This window comes from Ambystoma mexicanum, chromosome 11 (assembly GCF_040938575.1).
Source record: "Ambystoma mexicanum isolate Mex_15411 chromosome 11, UKY_AmexF1_1, whole genome shotgun sequence".
Lineage (NCBI taxonomy): Eukaryota > Metazoa > Chordata > Amphibia > Caudata > Ambystomatidae > Ambystoma > Ambystoma mexicanum.
Genome location: NC_090934.1, coordinates 746,639,006 through 746,661,488, shown reverse-complemented (window position 1 = coordinate 746,661,488; position 22,483 = coordinate 746,639,006). Strand labels below are relative to the sequence as shown.

The 22,483-nt window shown below is 43.6% G+C and overlaps 1 protein-coding gene across 2 annotated transcripts in view; it reads right to left on the bottom strand.

Moving 5' to 3' along the window:
* The window catches only part of GALNT18 (polypeptide N-acetylgalactosaminyltransferase 18), a 2,649,737-nt gene that overhangs the window by 803,936 nt on the left and 1,823,318 nt on the right, over positions 1 to 22,483 (bottom strand). For both annotated transcript variants that reach the window (XM_069623645.1, XM_069623646.1), the window contains one exon: positions 11,236 to 11,350. In XM_069623645.1, the coding sequence (XP_069479746.1) occupies positions 11,236 to 11,350 (115 nt within the window). The remainder of the gene's footprint in view (positions 1 to 11,235; positions 11,351 to 22,483) is intronic.

The window sequence follows — 22,483 nt, the reverse complement described above, 5'->3', positions numbered from 1 at the left end:
GGCTTAGGTTGTCCAACAGAGTCTTTATATGGCTATGCTATTTCCAAGTTTTGCCCCCGGGGGAGTTGATCAAATTTCAAGCCATATCTTTGTACCATGACGGGTGGTCAGATTCATGTATACAGAGCTAGTAAAAAAGAGGTGCGCAATGGACTTTCAAGGTATTTGACTTCATCCCCCCTTCCATGAATGTGGGAATTGTGGGAGTACTGTTTACTGTAGTGGGGAACCTATTGACAGAGTGCGCAACCCACTTGGAATTACAACTGTGACAAAGTAGGGAAATGTGAAAAAAGGGAGGAAAACATTGTCTGCTGCAGAAGTGGAGGATCTGGCGACGTCCCCGGGTCACCTTAGGGTAAGACGTGCCAGGTAATTTGTCCTCTACTAGCCTCACTCAGTACCTGTGTTATGTAAAATGTACAAAGCATACAGAATACGATATAAGGTTTTACCTGTACGGCTGTGTTTATTCAAGTAATCACATAAGTAAGCACTCCAATAAGAAGAGGTATAGTTTGTTATTTCCACAAACATAAGACAAATGTGAAATTGTACTCACAAGCATAGTCTTAACCACAATGTGATTTTGTGATTTATCCACAGAAAGAAAATAACGCATAATCAATTCACTGTTTGACAAAAGGTTTGGAGATATCACCTCCTGAACAGATTGCAACTTGGTACAAATGAACCAAGAACCCGTTTGTCAACACGTGTTCCAACCCGCTAAGGTCTTCATCAGGACAAATATTAGATCCCACTCCTAGAAAAACTAGTGGCCTAGACAGTACATCAAACCATTTTCCCACACATAGGTTTTGAGCAAAGAAAGGATGGGAAGAAGGGAAGGCAACAAACAGAGAGAACAAAACAACAAGTTATTATTTGAAAGATTTTCCAAATGTTTCCATTTGAAGCATAGATAAAAGAAGGTGGATGTACAACAGGCTGATTGGTGCTAGATTCAAACCATGTGCATACGTAAAATTGGGTGAACGGATTGGTCACAATACCATACGGTTAGGATTAAGCCCTTAAAGTACAACGTGAAGTCACCTATGGCCCCAAGAAAGTTGAGGGCCATTTTTTTTTGTCTGGAATTGGAACGTTAGTGAAGTGGTGAGAAGGCCCCTAAATACCAATGACATGTATTTGTGAATTATTTAATTATGTAACCATTCAGTTGAAAAAGTAGCACCTCTGTACAAGATGCATGATCCATTTGCTTACGAAAAGTACCCTTGTGTTTGAGACACCCAGTGCAGGAGGAGGAGCCGCTAACTGTAGATTAGTAGCAATGAATACCTGGCAATTAGGACGTTGTAAATGAGTCTTCTCAATGGAGCCTGTAAATTGAATATATGAATTATTATGCGCAACGGCAGGCGCGCCAGCACGTTACTTAGGCCCTATGCTCAATTTTAAAGAATTAAGGAGGTCACCCGATCCCAAGAAGTTATTGGATTTCTTACCTGCAGTGGTTGCAGGCGGAAGGTTTTAGATACAATCAATTTAATACGGAAGAATAGGGATTATCTTCGGGTTGTGTTGTCAAAAGAGTGATTGCGCAATGAAATCTGAAATACAACGCAGTGGATTTTAGAAAAAATGCCATCTCGAATGCATAGAATATTGTTACAGGAAAAGCCTTGCCACGTATGGTTTGACAGCGAGCAAGTAACAGTATTATGAAAATGCAAGCTTACCGGTCTCAGCCTGATTGCTAGATGGGTGCAGTCCCCTATTCGGTTAGAGATCTGAATATGATCTGTTGTTTTTTGAAAATTGCTGATTGTAGTACGATTTCTTTGTCATCGTCAATAAGATCTGTAGAATCTAGAAGGTATCAGGATGCGTTTAGGAAGCTAATAGCATCTCGATTGCAATGAATATATATATATATATATATATATATATATATATATATATATATATATATATATATATATATATATATATATATGTATATGGTGCCTGGAAATCCCACCATGCTTAGTGTAACTGAAAGTGCCTGCCACACTTAGTTTATCGGCGGGTGTTGAAGACAATGCTGTATGTGCTTACGGGTCTCAGCTTGAATGCTTTGTGCGTGTTTTTCTCTGCTTCCAATGCAGTATGATGGACACCGCTCGGCAAAAAGGGTGCAGGCATCTGGCGCTCATGTATTTGAATTTTCACTTCCTCATCACATGATTAGTCAGGTGACTTCTGTCAGTTTCCATGGTTACCATAGCGGAACCTAAGCCAACTAAATTTAATGATATGCACATTTTTAGTATTTTGGAGTAACAAACGAATATATTTGTATCATATTGGTATTATGATAAATAAGGGAAATACCCCCACTCGTGTTTAGAAGTACCGCACATTTATATATAAAGATAATGGCAAGAATATTTATTATGAACGGCATATATATATATATATATATATATGTGTGTGTCGTGAAAAACCTTACTCTTGCTGAAGATTCTTGAACCCTCAGAGCAATTTCTCTTGTACCTTGGTACCTCGAATATTATTGTGTTAGAGTCAACCGAATGGTTACATAATTAAATAATTCACAAATATATTGTAGGAGTACTGTTTGACAACCCCATTGACTGATTAACTGTTCAAGACTGTTCTCATACAACCCTAGATCCAGATGACCTGGCCATCGACCGGCCCATTTCGAACTTCCTGTTTGTTGTCAAAATCTTGGGAAAAGTAGCTGCTTCACAACTACTCACCAGAATTGAACAACTCCACCTCCTAAATGATTGTCAGTCAGGGTTCCATCTCAAGTGCAGCATCAAGAGAGCCACCATTCAGGGGGCGGATGATGCCCTCTAATTCATGGTTAAGGGCGACTCATGCCTCATCATCCTCCTTGACCTCTTGGCTGCATTCAACACCATCAACCACTGCATCCTCTCTCCCTCCTTGCCGACAGGATGGGATTCTCTGGCACTGTCCTGAAGTGGTTTACCTCCTATCTCTCAGGTATACACACCCAGACTTCTAGATGAACTCATTGCGTTGTAACCGACTCCAGGTCTCCTTTGGAGTCCCCCAAGGCTTCCTCCTCACACTTCATTTTTTTAACCTTCACATGGAACCTCTGGGCACTCAAATATCTCAATATAACCATCCTCCAATATGCAGACGAGACTCAGTTGTAGATGAGAGTTAATAGCTTGCAGGACATAATTTGTCTCCTGTCCTGGATCCCGACTGCCTACCACAAACTAAACCCATACAAGACTGAATTCCTACTCCTTGGCCTGCACGCTAAAAAACAACTTGTCTAACAATGGCTCAATGATATGCCCCTAGAAGGATATGATCCACAACTCTCAGACTCAGCAACATCCTTAGGCTTCACCATTGTGAGCAGCCTGTCCTTCCAGAAAAACCTAGCCAAGAGTGGCCAAACAACCTGGCTCTGAATCTCTACCCTTTTAAAAATCAAAACCTTCATCCCTCTGCAGGACATCTGGATTGTAGTGCAGGCCATTGTGGTTTTGAACAGAGATGGGGGAAATTATTTCCTGACAGGGCTCCCAGCATCTCACGTGGCTCCCCTAAAAGCAGTCCAACATGCTGCAGCACATCTTATTAGGGGTGCACAGACGTTTGACTATGCAAACTACATTGGCTTTGTCTCCAGGTCAGGATACTATTTAAGGCTGCATGTATCACCTACAAACCAGCCATGAGTAGCACATCAGCGTACCTTGTGGCTAAGCTCCAGATATCTGGTGTCACACGCTCCTCATGCAGCAAATCGAACAACCTGATTAAATCACAAGTCTTCTCTTCTCTTGTTGCGCACTCGCCCTCTAGAATTCGATCCCAGTGTCGGCTCGGTATGCCCCCACAATTCTCAGTATCCCTACATATTATCCCCACCAAAATCTCGCTGTACATATGGTTGTTTGTCTCGCCATAGGCGATATATTTGGGGGGATAATTTGTGGGAACAGGGTTTCTAGGGGTGTCCCCTGCACATTTAAAAGTAATGCAGAGGTTGCAGGGGTGTCCCCCACAGGGTCCATGGCTCAATATCGTGCAAAATATGGTGATATTTTTGTATCGCAATATTTTTGTGGGGATATTAACACATGGAACCCAATTCTCCAATTTTGTAAATCTCACAAAACACCACCTGACCAAGGACTAATTCCAATAGAAAACACATACCAATGTACATACCTCAACTCACAGTACTGAGCTACTGTTAAAAGATGCCAGCCCAAATGTTAGCTACCCACACTCTGTACAGCGCTCTGCTGCTCTCGAGTTAGGTCTGTGCTAAAAACAATAAAATAAATACATTTCTGAAGATTCCCCAGAGTCTGTTCAATCAAAACTGAATCATCTGCATATGATAACATCGGCATAGGGGTTCAATTATTCTTTGAAATATCAACATTTAAATTGATTAAACATTTATATAAATCGTGTGTACAAATAAAAAAAAAGAACTCAGACACAGCACTGTGTTAACCCTACAGTGATAGGGAATTCTCTTCTCTTGATCGGCCCGGGTAATTAGCTAAGTTGGGGGCAGGGAGGGATAAAAATGTAAAGGGGACGGGGTGGTAGGAAGTAGGTGGCAGAGGGAGCCAGCCGTCAGGTGGCTTGGAACGCAGGCTTACACTGGCGGTTTAAACCCGCGTTCCTAGCCATCTGATTGGCTGGCTCCATCCGCCTGGGGGCTAATGACCAATATTCCCCTTCACAAATTATGCTAATGCTTTTACCACCAATGGCTGTCGAAGAAGCTGAGAAAGTGAAAAAGAAATCCATTCCGGGTGGCCATAAACAAGGGGGGAAAGCTCTCCTACCTTCTGTGTCTCCCTGCTGCACGTCAAAGCAACCGATGCATCGGGATGCATAATGAAAGCAGGTGGCATGCATTGGCTTTGTCTGGGCTGCCGCATGCAGGGACACCAAAGAGCAAGTAAGAGCTCGAAGACCTCCCTGGTCCCATCACAGAGCAAGGAGGAATGAGGGAGGATAGGTCAAGAACGTTGGCTGTGCACATCCACAGGTAGAGAGACTTTCCAGGCAACTATTAGTTAATAGTGCATGGATTTCCTCCATCCTGATTGATTGAGTGGTAATATGCCACTCAGTCCTCCAATGCCAACGTTTTTTAAATAATATCCAAGACCAGAGGGCTCTTTCCATTAGAGATAATGCAGATTGCAAGTGAGTATCCCACTGAGATTACCATACTTCCAGTACAACCCGTTGTACTTTTCATTGGAGGGACTACAACGAGCAGAAAACCTTGTTTGTCTTTGTGCAGCACCACATTAAATACTATGCATGACAATAAAATGCCATTGATGGCAAACAATTCAACCATCTATCAGTATGTCCATTTTAGGGGCAGGGATAGGGCACTATGCTGGATAAAACACTTGCACATCATGACTTGAGTTTAATTCTATTTACCTTTACAGTTCGTTTTTGGCCTTAGGTAAACTCTAAACATGGTTTTAAAATATTTACATTTATAAAAAGTTCAACAATGCACAAACATATCATTATACTAAATGTCTCTACTTCAAAACAATTGATATCTTATGCCAAAATTGTAATTCACGCAGGGCCTGATTAAGAGGTTTGCAGTAATTGTAAAACATTTGGTATTTACAAATACAACATGCCTAAATCACTCTTTCGTAATTCTGAGTTTCATTACCAAAACTCCTGTGTCTGCCCGCTTTTGCATGGTGGTAAGGGCCTCCATGGAAAATCAGTAGTGTATGTGGTAATTTCCCAAAATGTAGTTTCTGTATGCAGTAAATCCAAGGGCATATGGAGTACTAGGGCGGAGGAGAAGAGTGGATCACATCTCTGATTCCCTGGCAGGGTAAGATGGCAGCCTTCAGCCGCGAGGAGACATGGAGCGGGGGGGGGGGGGATCACCATGTGGTAATTCCCCCATTCCGAGCCTCCTCATTGGCTGGGAGGCTGCCACCCCCTCCACCTGCTGGGTGCGAATTAAGCATTAATGCGGCATTCCAAAGCCCATTGCAAGGTGGTAATGGCCCCGGGATGTTGCCACCTGTTAATGGCCCGAGGAGTGGGCAAGTATTGCTATTAGAATATCCACCCCAATGAGGGTAGAATGATTTGTTCAAAATAGGGAAAGACAAATAAGTAAAATTGGCACTTTGGAGCAGAGTTATACAAGACAGTATTGCCCTCTGCCACTGTATTGTCTGCAAAGGATCTGTCAACATGCCAATGTTCTAAAGAGGTGATATTACACTGGGAGGGAGGCAACCCCTGTCCGTAACAGCCCTTCCAAAGTTCACACGGGCTGTCAAAAAGAATGGCGGAGCCGTTATTGGCAGTGTTAGCACACCACCCAAGGTAATATTGCCATTAGCATCCGCTAGTAGTATTCATGGGTACTAATGGCACTTTGGGAAAAGTTTTTCTGTGAAGAGATGAAGCAAGGGGTGTGCAGTGTTGCATCAATGAAAATCACTAACCAAAGAAAACATGGCCGTCAACAGAGAAGTGATGAAACCAGTCTATCTATGGAACCCCTTTTCACTTTGTGCAGTGATCACAGCGGGCACACGGCCAGAGATGGCCGGGCGGATGCCGGCACGCAGGTATGTGGGGCATTTTGTGGTACAGGTAGTCGGGGATGGGGCAGGGAGGCAACAGAGGTGGCTCTGTGGTGGCACAGTGGAGTTACAGAAAATGCAGGCTTGTACCGGTAAATACAGCACACTTTCTCTCACATCTAATTAGCTGTGCAGGCCTACCATTTCGTAATGTGTCATGTTTAAAGAAAATAAAACAGCAGCATGCCATCTACAGCGCCTTGTGGACAGCTGTTCTAGTCTGCATTGCCAAAGATTCGAAAAGGTTTCAACCTGTCTGCGGGCCAAATAACCTTCCATGACCCATATGCCATTACAACTGTGGGTGCTTCATATCTTCATGGGAAATGAGTAGGCTGTGGAGTATAGTTGCTGTCTGAACATTGCAAAATCCTAAATACCTCGGTCCCTATTTCTTCTACTTTCTAGTCAAATTGCTTAAACCCAGCCCTTCTTGTGTACATATGGAAAGGGGCGTAGGTGTGCATAATTGGAGTGTGAGAGGTAGAGGTTGGGACCATGCCAAGTTCTTCTCCCTCTGGGATTCTGCCTTTTGGTTACATACATAATTCCAACTGGGAAATATATATAACTAACCTTGAAAGCTGTCAAAATCCAAAACAGTGATCCAGTAGGAAACAGTTTCCAGTGCAGACAGTTTACAGATAAAGCCATACTTGTTAATATACAACTGCCACGTTATCCCACTGCAAATGAGGGAGCAGGAAGAGGACAGCAGTGTGCTGAGAGTTCCCCAATGATAAATAGACGAGTAGGAGGGGCAACAGAGGTGGGTTGCAGGGAACTGGTAAGTGGATTAGAGGCACCTAAATTCACTGATTTCACTGCAGCCTTAACCTGTCACATATGTTTGAGTTCACATGGTGGATGTGGCACAGAAGATGGTATTGGGTGTGGTCCCACTCCGAATCTATTGGTCCCCGTCAGTTAACACAGAAGTGTGTGCCCAGTGGTTTACATGTCCAACGTTCCTTATTCAGCACCATAAGCCATTAATGCCACTGTAAGGTGCTTTTGACCAGAGCACAATTCTGAGCGGTGCAAAAGATGGCAGCTGGAACTATCAGGGACAGCGTCAGGGCCTATCAACTTTCTTAGTCAAAATGGGCCCTGAGCCTAGCATTTGGCAGGGGGGCCCAAGCAGATGACCCCGTGTTGGCGGTCTTATGACACAGCAACATGCATTGACCTCATGACCTTAAATATATGCTTTACAGCAAGCACATTACATGCTGCCTTTGCAGGTTGTCACCTCCCAGTGCTTTTCAGTATCCAGCGGGGTTCTTCTCCCTTTTTGCCTTTTTACTCCGGTTCCCTTTACATAAATAAATGCACTTTACAATGCACACATTGCAGGTTGCCTTTGCTGGTGCCTTCAGGCCATCACCTCTTTTGGGCTTTTCAGTATCCAGCGCCCTTCATTGTCGTTTTCCTCTGGTTTTGTCTATATTAGCCCCTTGTTGACAAAAACCAGTTAATGTATTTAGTGTTTCAGCTCCCTGCTAGCTGCCCCTTTCACAATCTGCACACCTGCTAAATTCGTTTGATGCTGTTGTAAATTAAGCACCCCATGGGAGCCTCAGACTGTTTTTCCGAGATGTAGCCAAGATGGTTCCTAAATATCAGGTGGAAAAGGGCCCCCATCAGCCCTGTCTGCTTCTGCCCTCAGAGGGAAGGAATACAACTGCAGTAAGTTAAATATGTCTCCCTCCTTTCACCCACGACTCCAGTTGTCATTGAATGACAATTGCAGCAGCCATGGTGAAAGGAAGAAGATGCCTCTTTGCCCTGCTTTTGTCATCACACCGACCCATCCACAGAGCATGGTAAACACTTACCCTCCGTACTCCACCATTTGTAAATGAAGCCAGTAACTGGATGACAGAAACAATAGGGCTGTGCAGTAACTGTTATCAAGTTACATTCTGACACTACGTGTGGTTGTGGGAAGTTGTTGGAAGCAGCAGGGGTGCCGGACAACCAGCACAGGTTTGTCGATTAGCACATTCGGTCCAGACCAAGCAGAATATTTTCTTAGACTTGTAAGACGCTAGTGTGGTCAATGCCCTCCTCAAAAGGTGCCCCCTTCTTATTGGTGCTTGCCTTTGGATCAGGATAAAAACAAGAGTGCACTTTATCTATTTGCTTTATGTGGAGATTTGTCAGATGCACGTTGTGGTGGATTGCTATCTAGCTAGGGTGTGAAAGCCCTAGGTTTTTAAATATTTGTATTAAATAATAATATGATGTGGCTAATTCTGTCTCAGAAAGGGTGCTCTGCTAATCAGACCACCCATTCCTAGAGCCCCATGCCGAAAAGCATAGTGCACATATGTGCCCATGCTGCATCAGCATCCTGGCATCTGCAGCACCTGCTCTTCAGTGGAACCGGGCAGATTCAAAGGTCACCTGTGTATTATTGACAGCCGATCTGACCCAAAGTCACTAGAGAGGTTCTGCATTTAACCGCTGCACTTCTGATACAAAACATCATAATTGTGGGAATAAAAGTCTGGTGGCATGGAAAAATCTAAGAATAAGAATACGCCATACCTGTTTTTGGTCTGGTGATTGATAAGCGCCCACAGTTATTTCAGCCACATCAAATTGGTATCAAACAAGTGTCAACCTTGTGAGCCTAGGTGAGATATGTTAAGGCTCTGTCAATTCACGCCTACCCTGCCTGTCGCAAATTCAGCGTGTGGAACAATAGGCAGAAAGCTGCTCTTCTTTGATTCTCTGGGAGGAAGAGCACACCCCCTCTCTCATCCGGGATCTCTTACCAGGAGATCTCCTGGGAACAATGATTTCAAGAGGCACATATAACAAAGGTCAGCCTCACAGCAGAGCATGTCACAACAAAGAGCCTTTGAAGCTGCAGACTTGGGAATGGGATGGAGTAACCGGAGAAGGAAAAGAGGGATAATAGTTTGCCATCTTGCTTTCCTGTGGTCTCTCTTTCCTTCCTGTTCCCTCCGTTTCTAGCAGAACAAGGCACTCTGGGTAAGATACAAGAAAGTGAGGGTGACTTATTGCAGCAACAGGGATTGGACCCCTAAAGCAGGCTTGCATTTTTACCAATTCCCTATGGCCAATTACCTTTATCAGGAAGGAGTCACTCACTCCTTCCTTGATTCTTTACTGACACCAGGAAGAAGACCTCTCTTGAACCATGTTTGGAGTGTAGTTCATTCCAACGTTCTCTGCAATAGAAGTGAAGACATGGGCATCTGAGGCAGAGGAGAGCTCTGTCCCCTAACCATCCAAAGGGAACATTGTGGTGGACCTGCTGTGGACCAAGGCCTGCCACTGGCCTCAGATACACCGGAACCCAGATTCTCATTTGAGGTGAAGGGACTCCTGCAGGTGTTACCCTAACTCCCTGGACTGGGAAAACAGAGCATGAATTATTCACCTTGTCATGGAGACCCTGGATTGGGCCTCACAGCAACCCAGAAGTCAAGGAACTGCTCTGGGCTCTGATTAATGTATTTAACCACCTGTGAACTAAACAAACCCAGATATTGTCTGACTGTCCCAAGCTCTTTCAAACCACTTGCCATTGCTGCTTGAATAATGCCGCATTTTGGGCCCAGTCCACCAGCTCACCAACCCAACACTCAATCACCACATCAGGAAGTGTCTAAAAGCCTGGCTCAATACAGTTGGACACCCAAAAATATGAATAAGGTACTGTGAAGAAGCTTTGTCCCCCGGGTCCACTTTCTGGGATCATAGTAACTTTTAAGCATCCTTCTTTGCCTTGTTTCTGCAGGGACATATCTTTTTGAACATTGACATTGGGACAATGTATTGCCTGCACACCACTGCTCAACTACCCAGAGTGACAAACTATATCTGTCTGCATCTTCAGTGAACTATTTATCAGGGTGAGCTTTTGCTTGGGATTTTATTTATTTAATTGCATTTCTGGTTGTTTAATTTAAGCGAATATATTTTTATAGACCCTTGGTTGGACATTCGTTTTACCTTGGAGTGTTGGTACTATTGCTGTGTGGGTTGCTACAGTTATCACATTACATGCAAAGACGATATCTCTTGACCGTGCCTTTCTCAACTTTAACTGAGCAGACTGTTTAGCCATTGCTCATCCCTGTACTCCTGTGGAGCAGTAGTAAATTCAGCACACACATCGCAGTTAAGCCTCAAAGTTACTTTAGCCTCTGGCCTCAGATCATAAGGCAATATCATTTTGCAGTCCCTTCAGTCTGCACTGACAGTGATTAATGGGGATGTCCATCATTCCTCTCAGTCAAACTCTACAACATTATGTCTAGCTAAACCCACCATATGTGTTGTTAGTTAACCTTTCCTACTTGTCCACTCTAGGACCTTCCTCCCCAATCCCTGCCTCTTGTATTATCTGTTTTTCTGGGATTAAACACTTCGTCTTATTTCTCCTATGTATTCTTGCTCCTCAATTCATATGTTTTGAAATGTTCTTCCAATGTCCAATTTTTTCAGAGACTATTTCGGAATTACTATATTAAAACAGTGATTACATCAATTTCTATGGTAAACGCAGACAAACAGGCCATCAAACAAATTGAATTCCTTTATTTATTATCCTTACCCTAACACCAAGTTCCACATTTTCCCCTCCGTAGACCTCCATGCCTTCATCAAGTAAACCAATCTCTTCAAAGTACAGTCTGTCAACAATGAAGCAGCCAATCAGTGCAGGACTTCTGCATGTATGGGAAGAGAAACAAATACATCAGTTTTCATTTACTAAACATACAGACACACTTGATTCTGTGACATACTTCTTTATGCATTAAAGATTCAAACAATTGATAGCACGCATCATAACATGTATCATAACATAGACATTTGTGCACATCAGATCAGTCAGAAACCCAGTGTTGGGCGAAATGGAATAGACAAACAAGCTGTTATAGAGTACCATGGGCCTCATTATCAGTATGGAGGTGAAATTGGTGCGATTTCTATTGGACTGAATTACCCTTACCGCTGTGTCGTCTGGCATAACTAGCATAAATTGAAACAACAGGGAAAGCTTAGAAAGCTAGAGTACACGGTACAACCGTGATCGTCCTTTTAACCGTTAACAAGGAAAACGTACGGTAGCACAACAACAACGGTTTTTCTAGTCAGGCAGGTATTCAAGGAGCATCATAAGTATGCTAACAAATGGATCGATTGGAGTGCTCACACTCAAACACGAAAGAAAGGGCCACCCGTCTCGGCGTACCTAGCCCTAAGGAAGAACACCCTAGCCCTGGCGGGGGTGCCTATCCCTGGGTAGAGCGTGGTGTATCGCCTACTAAATAGATATAGAGGAGAGTACTGTCCCTCAACCTTCTATACTGGTGGTAGTGTCTGTTTGGCAGACACAGATCATCCAAAAAGAAAATGAATTAAAAGTGGGGTTCTCCAGAAGGTTGAGCAAAATTCAACAAACTGTGGGTTAGATCTTAGGGCTGCTCTGTCTGGAGTGTGGGTACAACCTGCGGGGCAGGTCAACTGTTTGTATACCTTCCAAAGTGTATAACACCTTTACAGCTGTGTTCAGTTTTTCACCCCTTCTCAATAAGATCAAAAGGGAAGTTAAAAAACTTTCGCCTATACTTAACACATGTTCCTCTGACATCCCAGTCCCACGTTTTGCCCTTAAGAGACGTAGCAACGTGAGAGATAAGGTTGTCAAAACCTTGATACCTAGCACATCCAGGGAAGAATCCACCCAGGGGACCCTTTGGAATATTCCACCAATCAAGGGACACGCGCCCTGTGGCAACTGCTCCATGTGCGCTCAGACCTCCAGAACTACACAGATAGAGATTGGATGGAAAACACCATGGATACAGAACACATTCACTAACTGCAACACCAAGGGCGTTATCTATATGATAACTTGTCCTTGCAATTTGAGGTACATTGGCATGACCATTAGGCATGACCATTAGGCCAGTTCGAACCTGAATGACCGAACACAGATCTGTATAACTTACTGCACCTTTGGTGTCCCATTTTTCAACCAAAGAACACACTGCGGAGCAGTTTACGTGGACCATCATTGAGAAAGTCACACCACCCCGCAGAGGCGGCAACTACAACAATATGCTGTTCAAGAAAGAACAAATGTGGATCTATAGACTCAAAACATATTCTGAAGGATTAAATGAACAAATTCAATGGCACGAATTAGCAGTACTGTCCTGAATCCAGACTCCGTACAGTACCATTAGTGCCCTGTTGCTTGACCATCCCCCTCTTTTTGAGTCTTTTAGAGCCTCTCCTTTTGAGTCTTGGTTTGTTCCATTATTTCAATAGTTGTTTCATGTTCCCCTCTTCTCAGCCCTTCCCCCGTGACCCATTCACGCACTCCCCCTCCTCTCTCCGGCGGCGGTAAGACTCCTCACAGGTGCCCAGGCACCTTCACCTCTCCTGTCATAAGTGACCTTCACAGTTCCTGCTCCACATGCTCACCCAAATGGATTAAGGGCAATAGACAACGTGTATTGCAACAGATGTGCCAGGTACGCGAGACTCTCCTCTGCTCATTACCAAGCCGGGGAGAGACAGTGGTCTCAGTGGTACAAACCTTGACTCCAAGACATCAGAAAGCCAACCAGTTCATCACAGGCGGTGAGTCGAGTGGAGTGTCGATAAGAAACCAAACTGTGTGTAATGGAAAGTAGCCGAAAAGTAAAAGGATACTATTGAGAAAGAGGGGGAAAACCAGATACAGAGGAGTCCAGCACCACGTGGGTGTTCACGCAGGAAACTCTGGGTGATTACCCAACGGTAAAAAGACTACCGCAACTGTCTTACTCTTGAGTTCCTCACAGCTGGTAGGAGTCTATAAGTCCCACTTCACTGGTCTACTTGGTAAAAGCGCCCCTTTAAGACCCAGATAGTGGACAACTTCCCTAACCAACAAAACTGGTTCAGCCCTGAACTATGCACCTTAAAAAAGGCCAGAATACTGAAAATAGAGATAATGAAAATGCGTTGAAAAATCATACAAAGCCAAGATCCTTGATACTAAAAAAACACTTCTGCAATGATCAAATCGAAAAACAAGGAAATAGTACTAGAACACGTTTTGAACTTTATAAGAAATGGGAAAAACCAACAGCACTCTCCCACTTCTCTGTACCAGAGAAAGATGACTGCAAAAAAGTACAAAAGGCCTTTCGGGACAAAGTCCTACTGGCCAGTGATAAAATTCATAACCAGCAAAACATCACAGAAATACCTTGGGAACAAGAGACAGTTACTGACCCTGGTTACTGACCCTGGGGAAGAAAGTCTGTCCGTAGGCTTTTCCTTTAAAGCTATCACCATTGAAGAAACAACCAAAATATTAGCCAATAAAAGGCACACTTTCTGTCCAGGATATCTTCTTCCAGCTAAGATTATACTAAAGAATAGCAACATTTTTTGCATTCCTTCTTACCAGGTTTGTAAACTCCTCCTTTTCACACAGAAATATGTCTTTAGCTATTAAGGAAGAATAAGTAACCCCAATCGTGAAGAAACCTGGTTTTAGCGCAAAGGACCCAGCCAACCTAAGGCCTAATACTTTTTTTTTACTACAAATCCTGGATAAGGCTGCCACTCTGCAACTGCATACCCATTTTGCGATATCCTCGGCTTTTCACCCAAAACAATCTGGGTTCATAAGCAACTATGAGACAGAAAGTGCCCTGTTAGAATTGCAGACCCAAATGTTGGAGAGACTGACAGATCCTTTTGGACCTCTCAGCAGCATTCGACTTGCTTGATCATTCACGCCTGCTCAATACCCTGGCTAAAACAGGAAAATTCCTCAAACCACACCATCAAATGGATAGACTCATTCCTGAGTGAAAGAAGCTCCAGAATCTGCTGGGCTACTGCCTGCTCTGACTCAACTGCCATTAATTATGCAGTGCCTCAGTCGGCATGTATTTCCCCAGCCCTCTTTAACATATATATAAAACCCTTATGCAAGAAATAGGAGGAAAATGGTCTGCACTTCACCACTACCCAGATGGCTTCAAACTTATTATGGATCTCAATGGAGACTATGTGACTGACTCAGCCTAACTTAATGACATCTAGGCATCCATCAGGGAATGGATGGTTAGTGATTGGATGTGCCTCAATTGCTCAAAAACAGAGCTCATGATTTTTGGCACCAAACAGGCAAGGAATAAGTTAAGTCAGGCATATGCTAGTTTCAAACTAGATGATTGTTCCATCCCAGTGGTTGAAAAAGTTAAAACAATTGGCACAGTATTAGAAGCACCCCTTAGCTCGGAAGCCCACATCAATAATGTTGCTAAAAATGCTCACTACCATCTCAAAATCCTGCAGCAAATGAACACGCTTGTTTCACGAAAGAACTGCAAAACTCTGGTGCAAGCTATAATAATGCCACGGCTGGATTGTTGCAACGTCTTACTTAGTGGTGCTAGCAAGGAAAATGTTCATAAACCACAGACTATCCAGAATGATGCTATCAGGATAATATACAACATTTCTAAGAAAGAACACATCACCAAAATCAGGAAAGAGCTGTTGTCTGTGGAAAAAAGGATTCAGTTTAAAACGCTGACCCTGACTCACAAGTATTTATACGGAAATGCCCCTGACTATCTCAAGCACACTTTGACACGACATAACCCGCGGCCAGCACATCTTCTTACCATTCCACGTGCTAAACGAGCCAAGGAAAGGGCAGATCCTCCCCTCACAAAGATGCCAATGCATCCAATACTCTTCCCATGTGTATGTGCTCTGAAGGAAAACTTTCTACCTTCTGAAAAAAACCTAAAAACGCCGCTTTTTTAATAAATCCCCATGCTTCTTCATTCTCTCCGTTTGACTGTAATGTCCTGTTAACTGTGCGCCCGGATTCCTGCAGGTTATGGTGCATTATAAATAAATAAATAAATAAATAAATCCCCAAAGCCAGTACCCGAACACATGCTGAACGCCATCTGGAAGAGCCTCTATTGGATTAAGCAGCACCAGGAGAGAAAGGAGTGGATCGCCCAGGAACAACTCGGCCACTCCCAGGTGATATTGGAAGCAGTGCAGGGTGCCTCCAGGAGGGTGGGCACTGCCCTGGACCATCTGTGTTGGCATTTTGCAGCTGACACAGCAAGCACGTTGCTCATGAGCCAAAAGGCACAGGAGTTATCTGAGAACATGTTAGCCACGAATGAGCACATCTCCAAGCCATTACCCTCAACCGGCAGCACATCCAGGGTGGTGAATCGCCCAGATTTGTGTCAGCCACCCCAACAGAGGGATCTGTGGTGAGCACCCCACCAAGGCGCTCACAGCGGCGCATCAGGCATAAAAGCACCCCAACCCACAAAGGTGGAAAGAGGAGGAAATAGTGGACATGTATATATGACTGGCTGCAGTCCACAAGGGTGTGGGGCGGGGATGGTGTTGAGGATGGGGGGGGGGGGTGGCTTTGGGAATTAGGGTGTGGGGAGGGGATGGTGTTGTGGATGAGGGTGTGGGGAGGGGATGGCTTTGTGGATGAGGATGGTGTTGGGGATGAGGGTGTGGAGAGGCGATGGGTTTTGGGTGATGGTGTGTACATACAGGGTCGGACTGGGTCAAGAAATAGGCCCAGACACCCATGAAAAAGTGGCCCACCTTCACTGCAAAAAAATGGCCCACCCTCGCCTCAAAAAAGTGGCACACCCCACGCCTCAAAAAAGTGTCCCTCAAACCATCATCCGTGAATCGCGTCAATTCACGACTTTGCAGAACATGCTACTTAAGGAGGGTTCATGAGTCTGTTACATTACAACACAACTCATAAAATAACAAATATTCTTCTTAATTCTTCTTCTTGTTCTTTTTAATAGAACAAATATGCATACAATATCACCCAACCTGTGTTGGTACTCATTTATCGACCTCAGAAGGATGAAAGGCTGAGATGGTTTGAACCTGCAACCTGCAGATCATACACACATTTCAGCAGTGAGCCCTCAACCCATTGAGCTATCATATCAGCTATAGTAACATGAGCAATTATTCTGAAGTGTGGATACTATTAAACTGGTAAGTGAGATTTAACAGCAGACCAGTTAAGTTCATCTGCACGTCTGGTGCAAATTTGGCTGCATGTCAAGCCTGCTTGCATCTACTTTTCAGGCTTCAGAGGTTGGCAAAATAGGGAAGGCAGCACACTCACAGGACATCGAATACTCTGAGCACTCGTTACCTCATTCATGCAAACCAACATTCTCAACAGCATGCCAAGGAGATGGGCAAGATAGACACATTACAACAAAGCATTCATTGTGGCAGAATGAAGTCAATGGTAAGCCACTTGATGTGCTATGGTCAAATATATCTACACTGTACACAAGCTTTTAGACACAAGGATTTTGTCACGTGACTGAGGACACCGAGATGGAATGTTTTGTGATGATTGTAACAGAGACAACGGCAGAAAAATCATGCTATTACTGCAACTTGCGAAAAGCAAAATACATAGTTACAGAGATCCCGCCTACCGTTGGCGTCTACGATCAGAATCACTTACTAGGGGTCTTCCTCGTGGGTCCCAGGCACTCTATGCCTCCTGAGTGGAGCTATCTCCCCTACTCGTTCGTGTCCTCTGGTGCCTTGGTGCCTCAATCTATCCAGTTCCAGGGGGTGTCCCACCCGCCAGGCCGTGAAGACTGTGAGACCCAGAGTGTGTCACTTTATTCACGTCTCAGGTCCACTCACCGCCAGGGCCCCAATGTCCACTGACACTAATATGACTCCCCCTCGGGTGATGTCACATGGAGATCCCCCCTCGGGCAATGTCACTGCATTCAAGTTTATTACATTAATTTAGCATTTATTAATGTTGCAAATTATTTCTAGAGAAAATGAAAAAACGGACCTGCGACACACAAACCTCCCTCCTCACCATCTGGAACAAAAACCCCTCCTTGGAACACATCAACGCCGGAAGTCCTGGAACCCTTCCTCGACTGGAACTCTATATGCACAAGTAACGCTTGCAGCCTATTGGAAGCAAGGATGTGTTACCAGGGCGATTGACTGATCTCTTAAAGTCAATAAGCAAAGTTCTACATGCTGAGACTAAATAAACATTTGACTCGCTAGCAAAGCACATCTGGGGTGCTTTAAGAAGTAGAAAAGCAGAGGCTGGCTGGACCCCTACCCCACTAGAGAAAAATACATGCAAGGGGAGTGTGCTAAAGAAAGAAAAATGTGCATAGATGTAGAGGAAATAATATGCACTTGAATGATCAAATCTCGACAAAATGATTTTAGCACCGTGAGCGACATCAAACTGAGATTGGTCGTTACATCACACAAGTCATTAAGCATGATCATGACTAAGGCACTGCCAGCTCGGGCATTCGTGTTAATAAGAACTACAATAATAGTTATGCAGAAAGCACAAAAGCAATTCTTGAACTAAACTGGTGTGCCCTCTGCAGGACCGTGGTTATGCACAACCAAATCCACGAGTCTGCCACAGGATAAACTCGCCTGGGGAACCTCAAGCAAGCAGGGCAGTCAAATTGCATCCAGAAAGGTGCAAAGGAGTCTCTGGGTGTAGTCACCTTTCTCCATTCTCCAGACAGGATCTCTGTACTAAAGGTGGCAGGGCAGTCCATTGGCCTGATGTCAGCGCCGAACTGGCAAGCACGGTGGGCAATGTCAAGGGATACCGAAGCATGCAAGGAAGGGAAAGGGAAACGTAGGCACGACACAAAGTAAACGTTCATCACTTCTGAGAGTGGAGATGTAGCCCATTGTAGAGAATCAATAATTTCTCTAGCCTAACTTTAGAGGCACCTGCACAAAAGAGAGCCCAGAGGCGCACACGTGTGATGTATATGTGAAATCGAGTAACACCTGTGCACACAATTAAGAAAGGTTTGTACATTGTGCTTCTGCATCATGCAAGAGTATATAATTCAGACCTACAATTCCTTTAGTATAACTGTAACATCACTACCTACTTTAAATAATGCAGGAAAAATATGAAATAATATACACTTACCTGTAAATCCATTTCTTTATGTGAACTGCCCTTTGTGTAAAGGAGCCAAAAACAAGCAGAAAAGCCATGAAAAATAAAAGGTGTCTGTGATCATTATGAGAATCCACGCAGTTTGGCGTGCTTCAGTGATAAGAGGCGTGCTTAGGACTGGCAGAAGGGGGCCAAGTGAGTGAACAGACGGGCCAGCAAGCCATCCTCTGATTGGTTCAGTGTGGCTGGCCAAACGTAGAAAGGACCAATCTCCACGGAGCATTTCCTGAAAAGGGACTGAGAGTTAGAAACTTTCACAGCCAGTCAGAATGCAGAAATGTTCCTGTCTTTCCAGCTGTTTCCACACATGAGATTCCCACTCACGAACAAAGGTCAAAGGAACACCCCCAACCCCAACAATTTTTTGTTGCAATTTGCAACAAAAGGAGTGGCTTCTGGTGCCACGCCGTCACTGGTGGATCGGCTCAGGGGCACTGCCACGATGCATAATTCATCAAAGAAAGGGAAAACTGTTACCTTTCTTTGATGAATGCATCCGCTGTGCGTGCCGTGACGAGGCACAAGCTGGCTGCTGAGAGTGCTGCAGCCTGCAGGCAAGCCAACATGAAATATGTACCTGGCTGGTGTGACCGGCACACTTATAGACCGGCCCCCAGGGCCTGGCCCTCAAACTAGTGATCGGACCGGCCACAGGCCAAATGGCCGACGGGCCAGTCCGACCCTGTGTACACATTGAGTAAATCATTGTTGAGTCCAGTCAGTGTATCCAGTGTTATTTGAAGTAATGTATGTGCATTCAGTAAATGTATACAGTACTGTGAGTGGTGCATATGTGTGGAATCAAAAATAGTTGTCTACTAGATCCTGGCAGACAATGTGTCCTTCTCCCACCTCCCCACGTATAGCCTGAGGTGCCCTGTTGTCACCTGACACTTCGTCATCATCAGAAGCGGAAGTGCATAGTACTCATCTGGAGGCATTTGAATGTTCCATAGTATGCACATGTTGTGCAGCATTTGCCATATGATGACGATTTTCCCAAATTTAATTCCACCAAACCTCTTGTCGCCAACAGGTAACCCAGTTGCACTCTCTGTGGATGGATGCCCTACTATAAAATTCTTTAGTTTAACAAACTTATACTTCCATATTTCTCAGACATAGAAACCATAGATACATAATACTTTTTGTGAAAGTGAACCAGAATGTATTATTGACTGGTATTTGTACCATGCACCGTCACCAATGGAATTGGACCCAAGGTGGTCAGGCGGATAGCAAACAATAAGGTAAGGTGGGGTTAGTCTGGTGAAGAGAGAGTAGGAAAGTGAGAAAGGTGATGTTCTGTTGGCAGCTTCAGTGTGGTTTTCACCGTGCGCTGAGCTTGGGTGTGAATATCGAATCAATGTGAGTCCTCGTGTGCTGTTGGTGCAACTGAATTGTTGTTTGTTTGTTGTTGCAGTGTGGTAAAGTGCATGTGGTTTACTTTACGAGAAGGTGGTTGTGTGGATTTGTGTGGATTTGTGTGTGAGTTAAATATGCAGAAATTTGAGCTTTTTGGTTAGTGGGATATATGTGGAATATATGTCTCTTAGTCCTTATAATTCGTGTTCTATGTATATGGTTGTCCTATGGAGTCCTATCAACATAAAACTATGAAATAAAACTCCAAAAATAAAATTTTTAAATTGTTTCAAACATGTGTTCATTTGTGGATTTAGAAATGTTTACAAATCCAGAGAAAGTAACAACCAATTCTCCTCAGCATTAAACAGACATCAAAATGATAAGCTATATCTCCACAAAATTCTATTTTGTCACACCCTATCAACTCCAGTTTAAATTTTAAGTTTGCCAACGCGTTTCGGATTTAATATCCATCATCAGGGCTTGGAGCTTTATGTTCATTTCAATTTGATTAGGAAATAATACCAAGCTCATCTGTAAACCTATAATATAACAGGTAGAGTTTCTTAAATTCAGTGATCTAATGCCATACAATCTGTATACTTCAAACAACGATCTGTATACTTCAAACATTATCATTGTTGACATCAAGTTCCATAAAACACTAACCTCAAATGGACCATATGGTGCAGCTATGAGACCTATATGAGTGACAGAGTGTTTGTACTTACACTGCTCAAATTGGTCCTCATGAATAATTTCTTCAGGTTTGATGACAGATTCTTTTTACAGTTGTCTGGCACTAGCATGGGGGCTGCTATGGCACCAAGCTATGCCAACACATATATATTATATTTAGAAACAGACCATGCTCTGAACTCACCTAAATAGATGCAACACCTCTACATCTTTGTGAGATACATCGACGATGTCTTTGGTGCATGCACAGGACCAGTAGATGAGTTACATGAATTCTTCAGGATGATGAATGGGATGCACCCACGCATACAGTTTAAAACTCAAACATGTGACACAACGATCCATTTTTTTGATTTGGAAATTTACCATGAGGGTGATGGCCTCAACACCAGAATATTCACCAAACCTACAGATAGAAATAGCCTGCTACATGCAACCAGCTTTCATACAAAATGCATGCCATTAAGCCAATTTCTGTGGTATAGGAGGAATATCTCAAATGTAGATGAGTACAGAAAACAAGCAGAGACACTGCAAAAAAAGTTCTTGGAGAGGGGTTACAACAACATTGCTATTAAGGACATAGCCAAGAAAGTAGAGGGAATTTCGAGAGATTCCCTTCTGGAACTGAAACCCCCCCAAACAAGGTCAACCACTTGTATATGTGACAATGCACTCAATACAGATCTAAAAGATCAAGAAGATTATCAATGCAATTGGACCATGATGCAGATGCACCTGACCCTACACAACCTGTTTCTACAGCTACCTATCTCTGCATACAGAAATAGTCATGCTCTACGTAACACCCTGATAAGAGCTGAGCTACCACTCATAAAAACATGTAAAATAACACATATGGGGACTCTACCATGCCTTAACTGGCAGTATTGCTGTAATAGCACTAAAGGTAAAAAAATTACACATCCCCACTCTGGTAAAGCTATCGAATTGAAACACTCATGTATGTATGATTCAACCAATGTGGTGTATGCTCTTAAATGTCAATGCTGTCTATTCTATGTGGGCATGACGATGCGCAAAGCCAAATCCAGATGGACAGAATACAAGTCCAATATTTGAACTAGAAATTTGAAATCCCCAGTAGCCACACATTTTGTTGAAGCAAGACACAGTGTGGTACAACTGAAATGTGTCATTTTAGAGCAGGTAAAAATGGCCAAAAGGGGAGGGGACCTACAAAAAAAGCTCCTCCAAAGAGAGATAGCATGGATAGACATGCTAGATTCATTGAGTCCACGGGGAATTAATTGTGACTATGATCGCATGTGTTTTGTATAAATTGCTAGTGTCAGTACGGTACCAAGAGTGTAAGTGGGTTTGATCTCCCGTGAGTGCATTATCAATCACCAACACTAGGATCAACCCCCAATGTTGACATGACTTAGTAGGTGGATCGAGACCACTGTGGGTTGAATTGCCCTTGTTATTGTACAGAACCTTTATTGTTCAGGACCTTTACTGTTCAGAGGCATGAGCCATATGTCCAATTTTGTAGCAATTTTATTCATGTATGCGTTTGTACGTATTTACCAATGCAGATCTCCTTGAGATGTCTCCAGACTTGGGCTGAGTCGCAGAAGAATGTTAGCTGACTTACACTCAGTCAGACAGGTAGCTGGTTCGACTTGGGTATTGAAACACATGTGTATAGGCGCGTTATAAATGCCATATCATATCATATCAAATC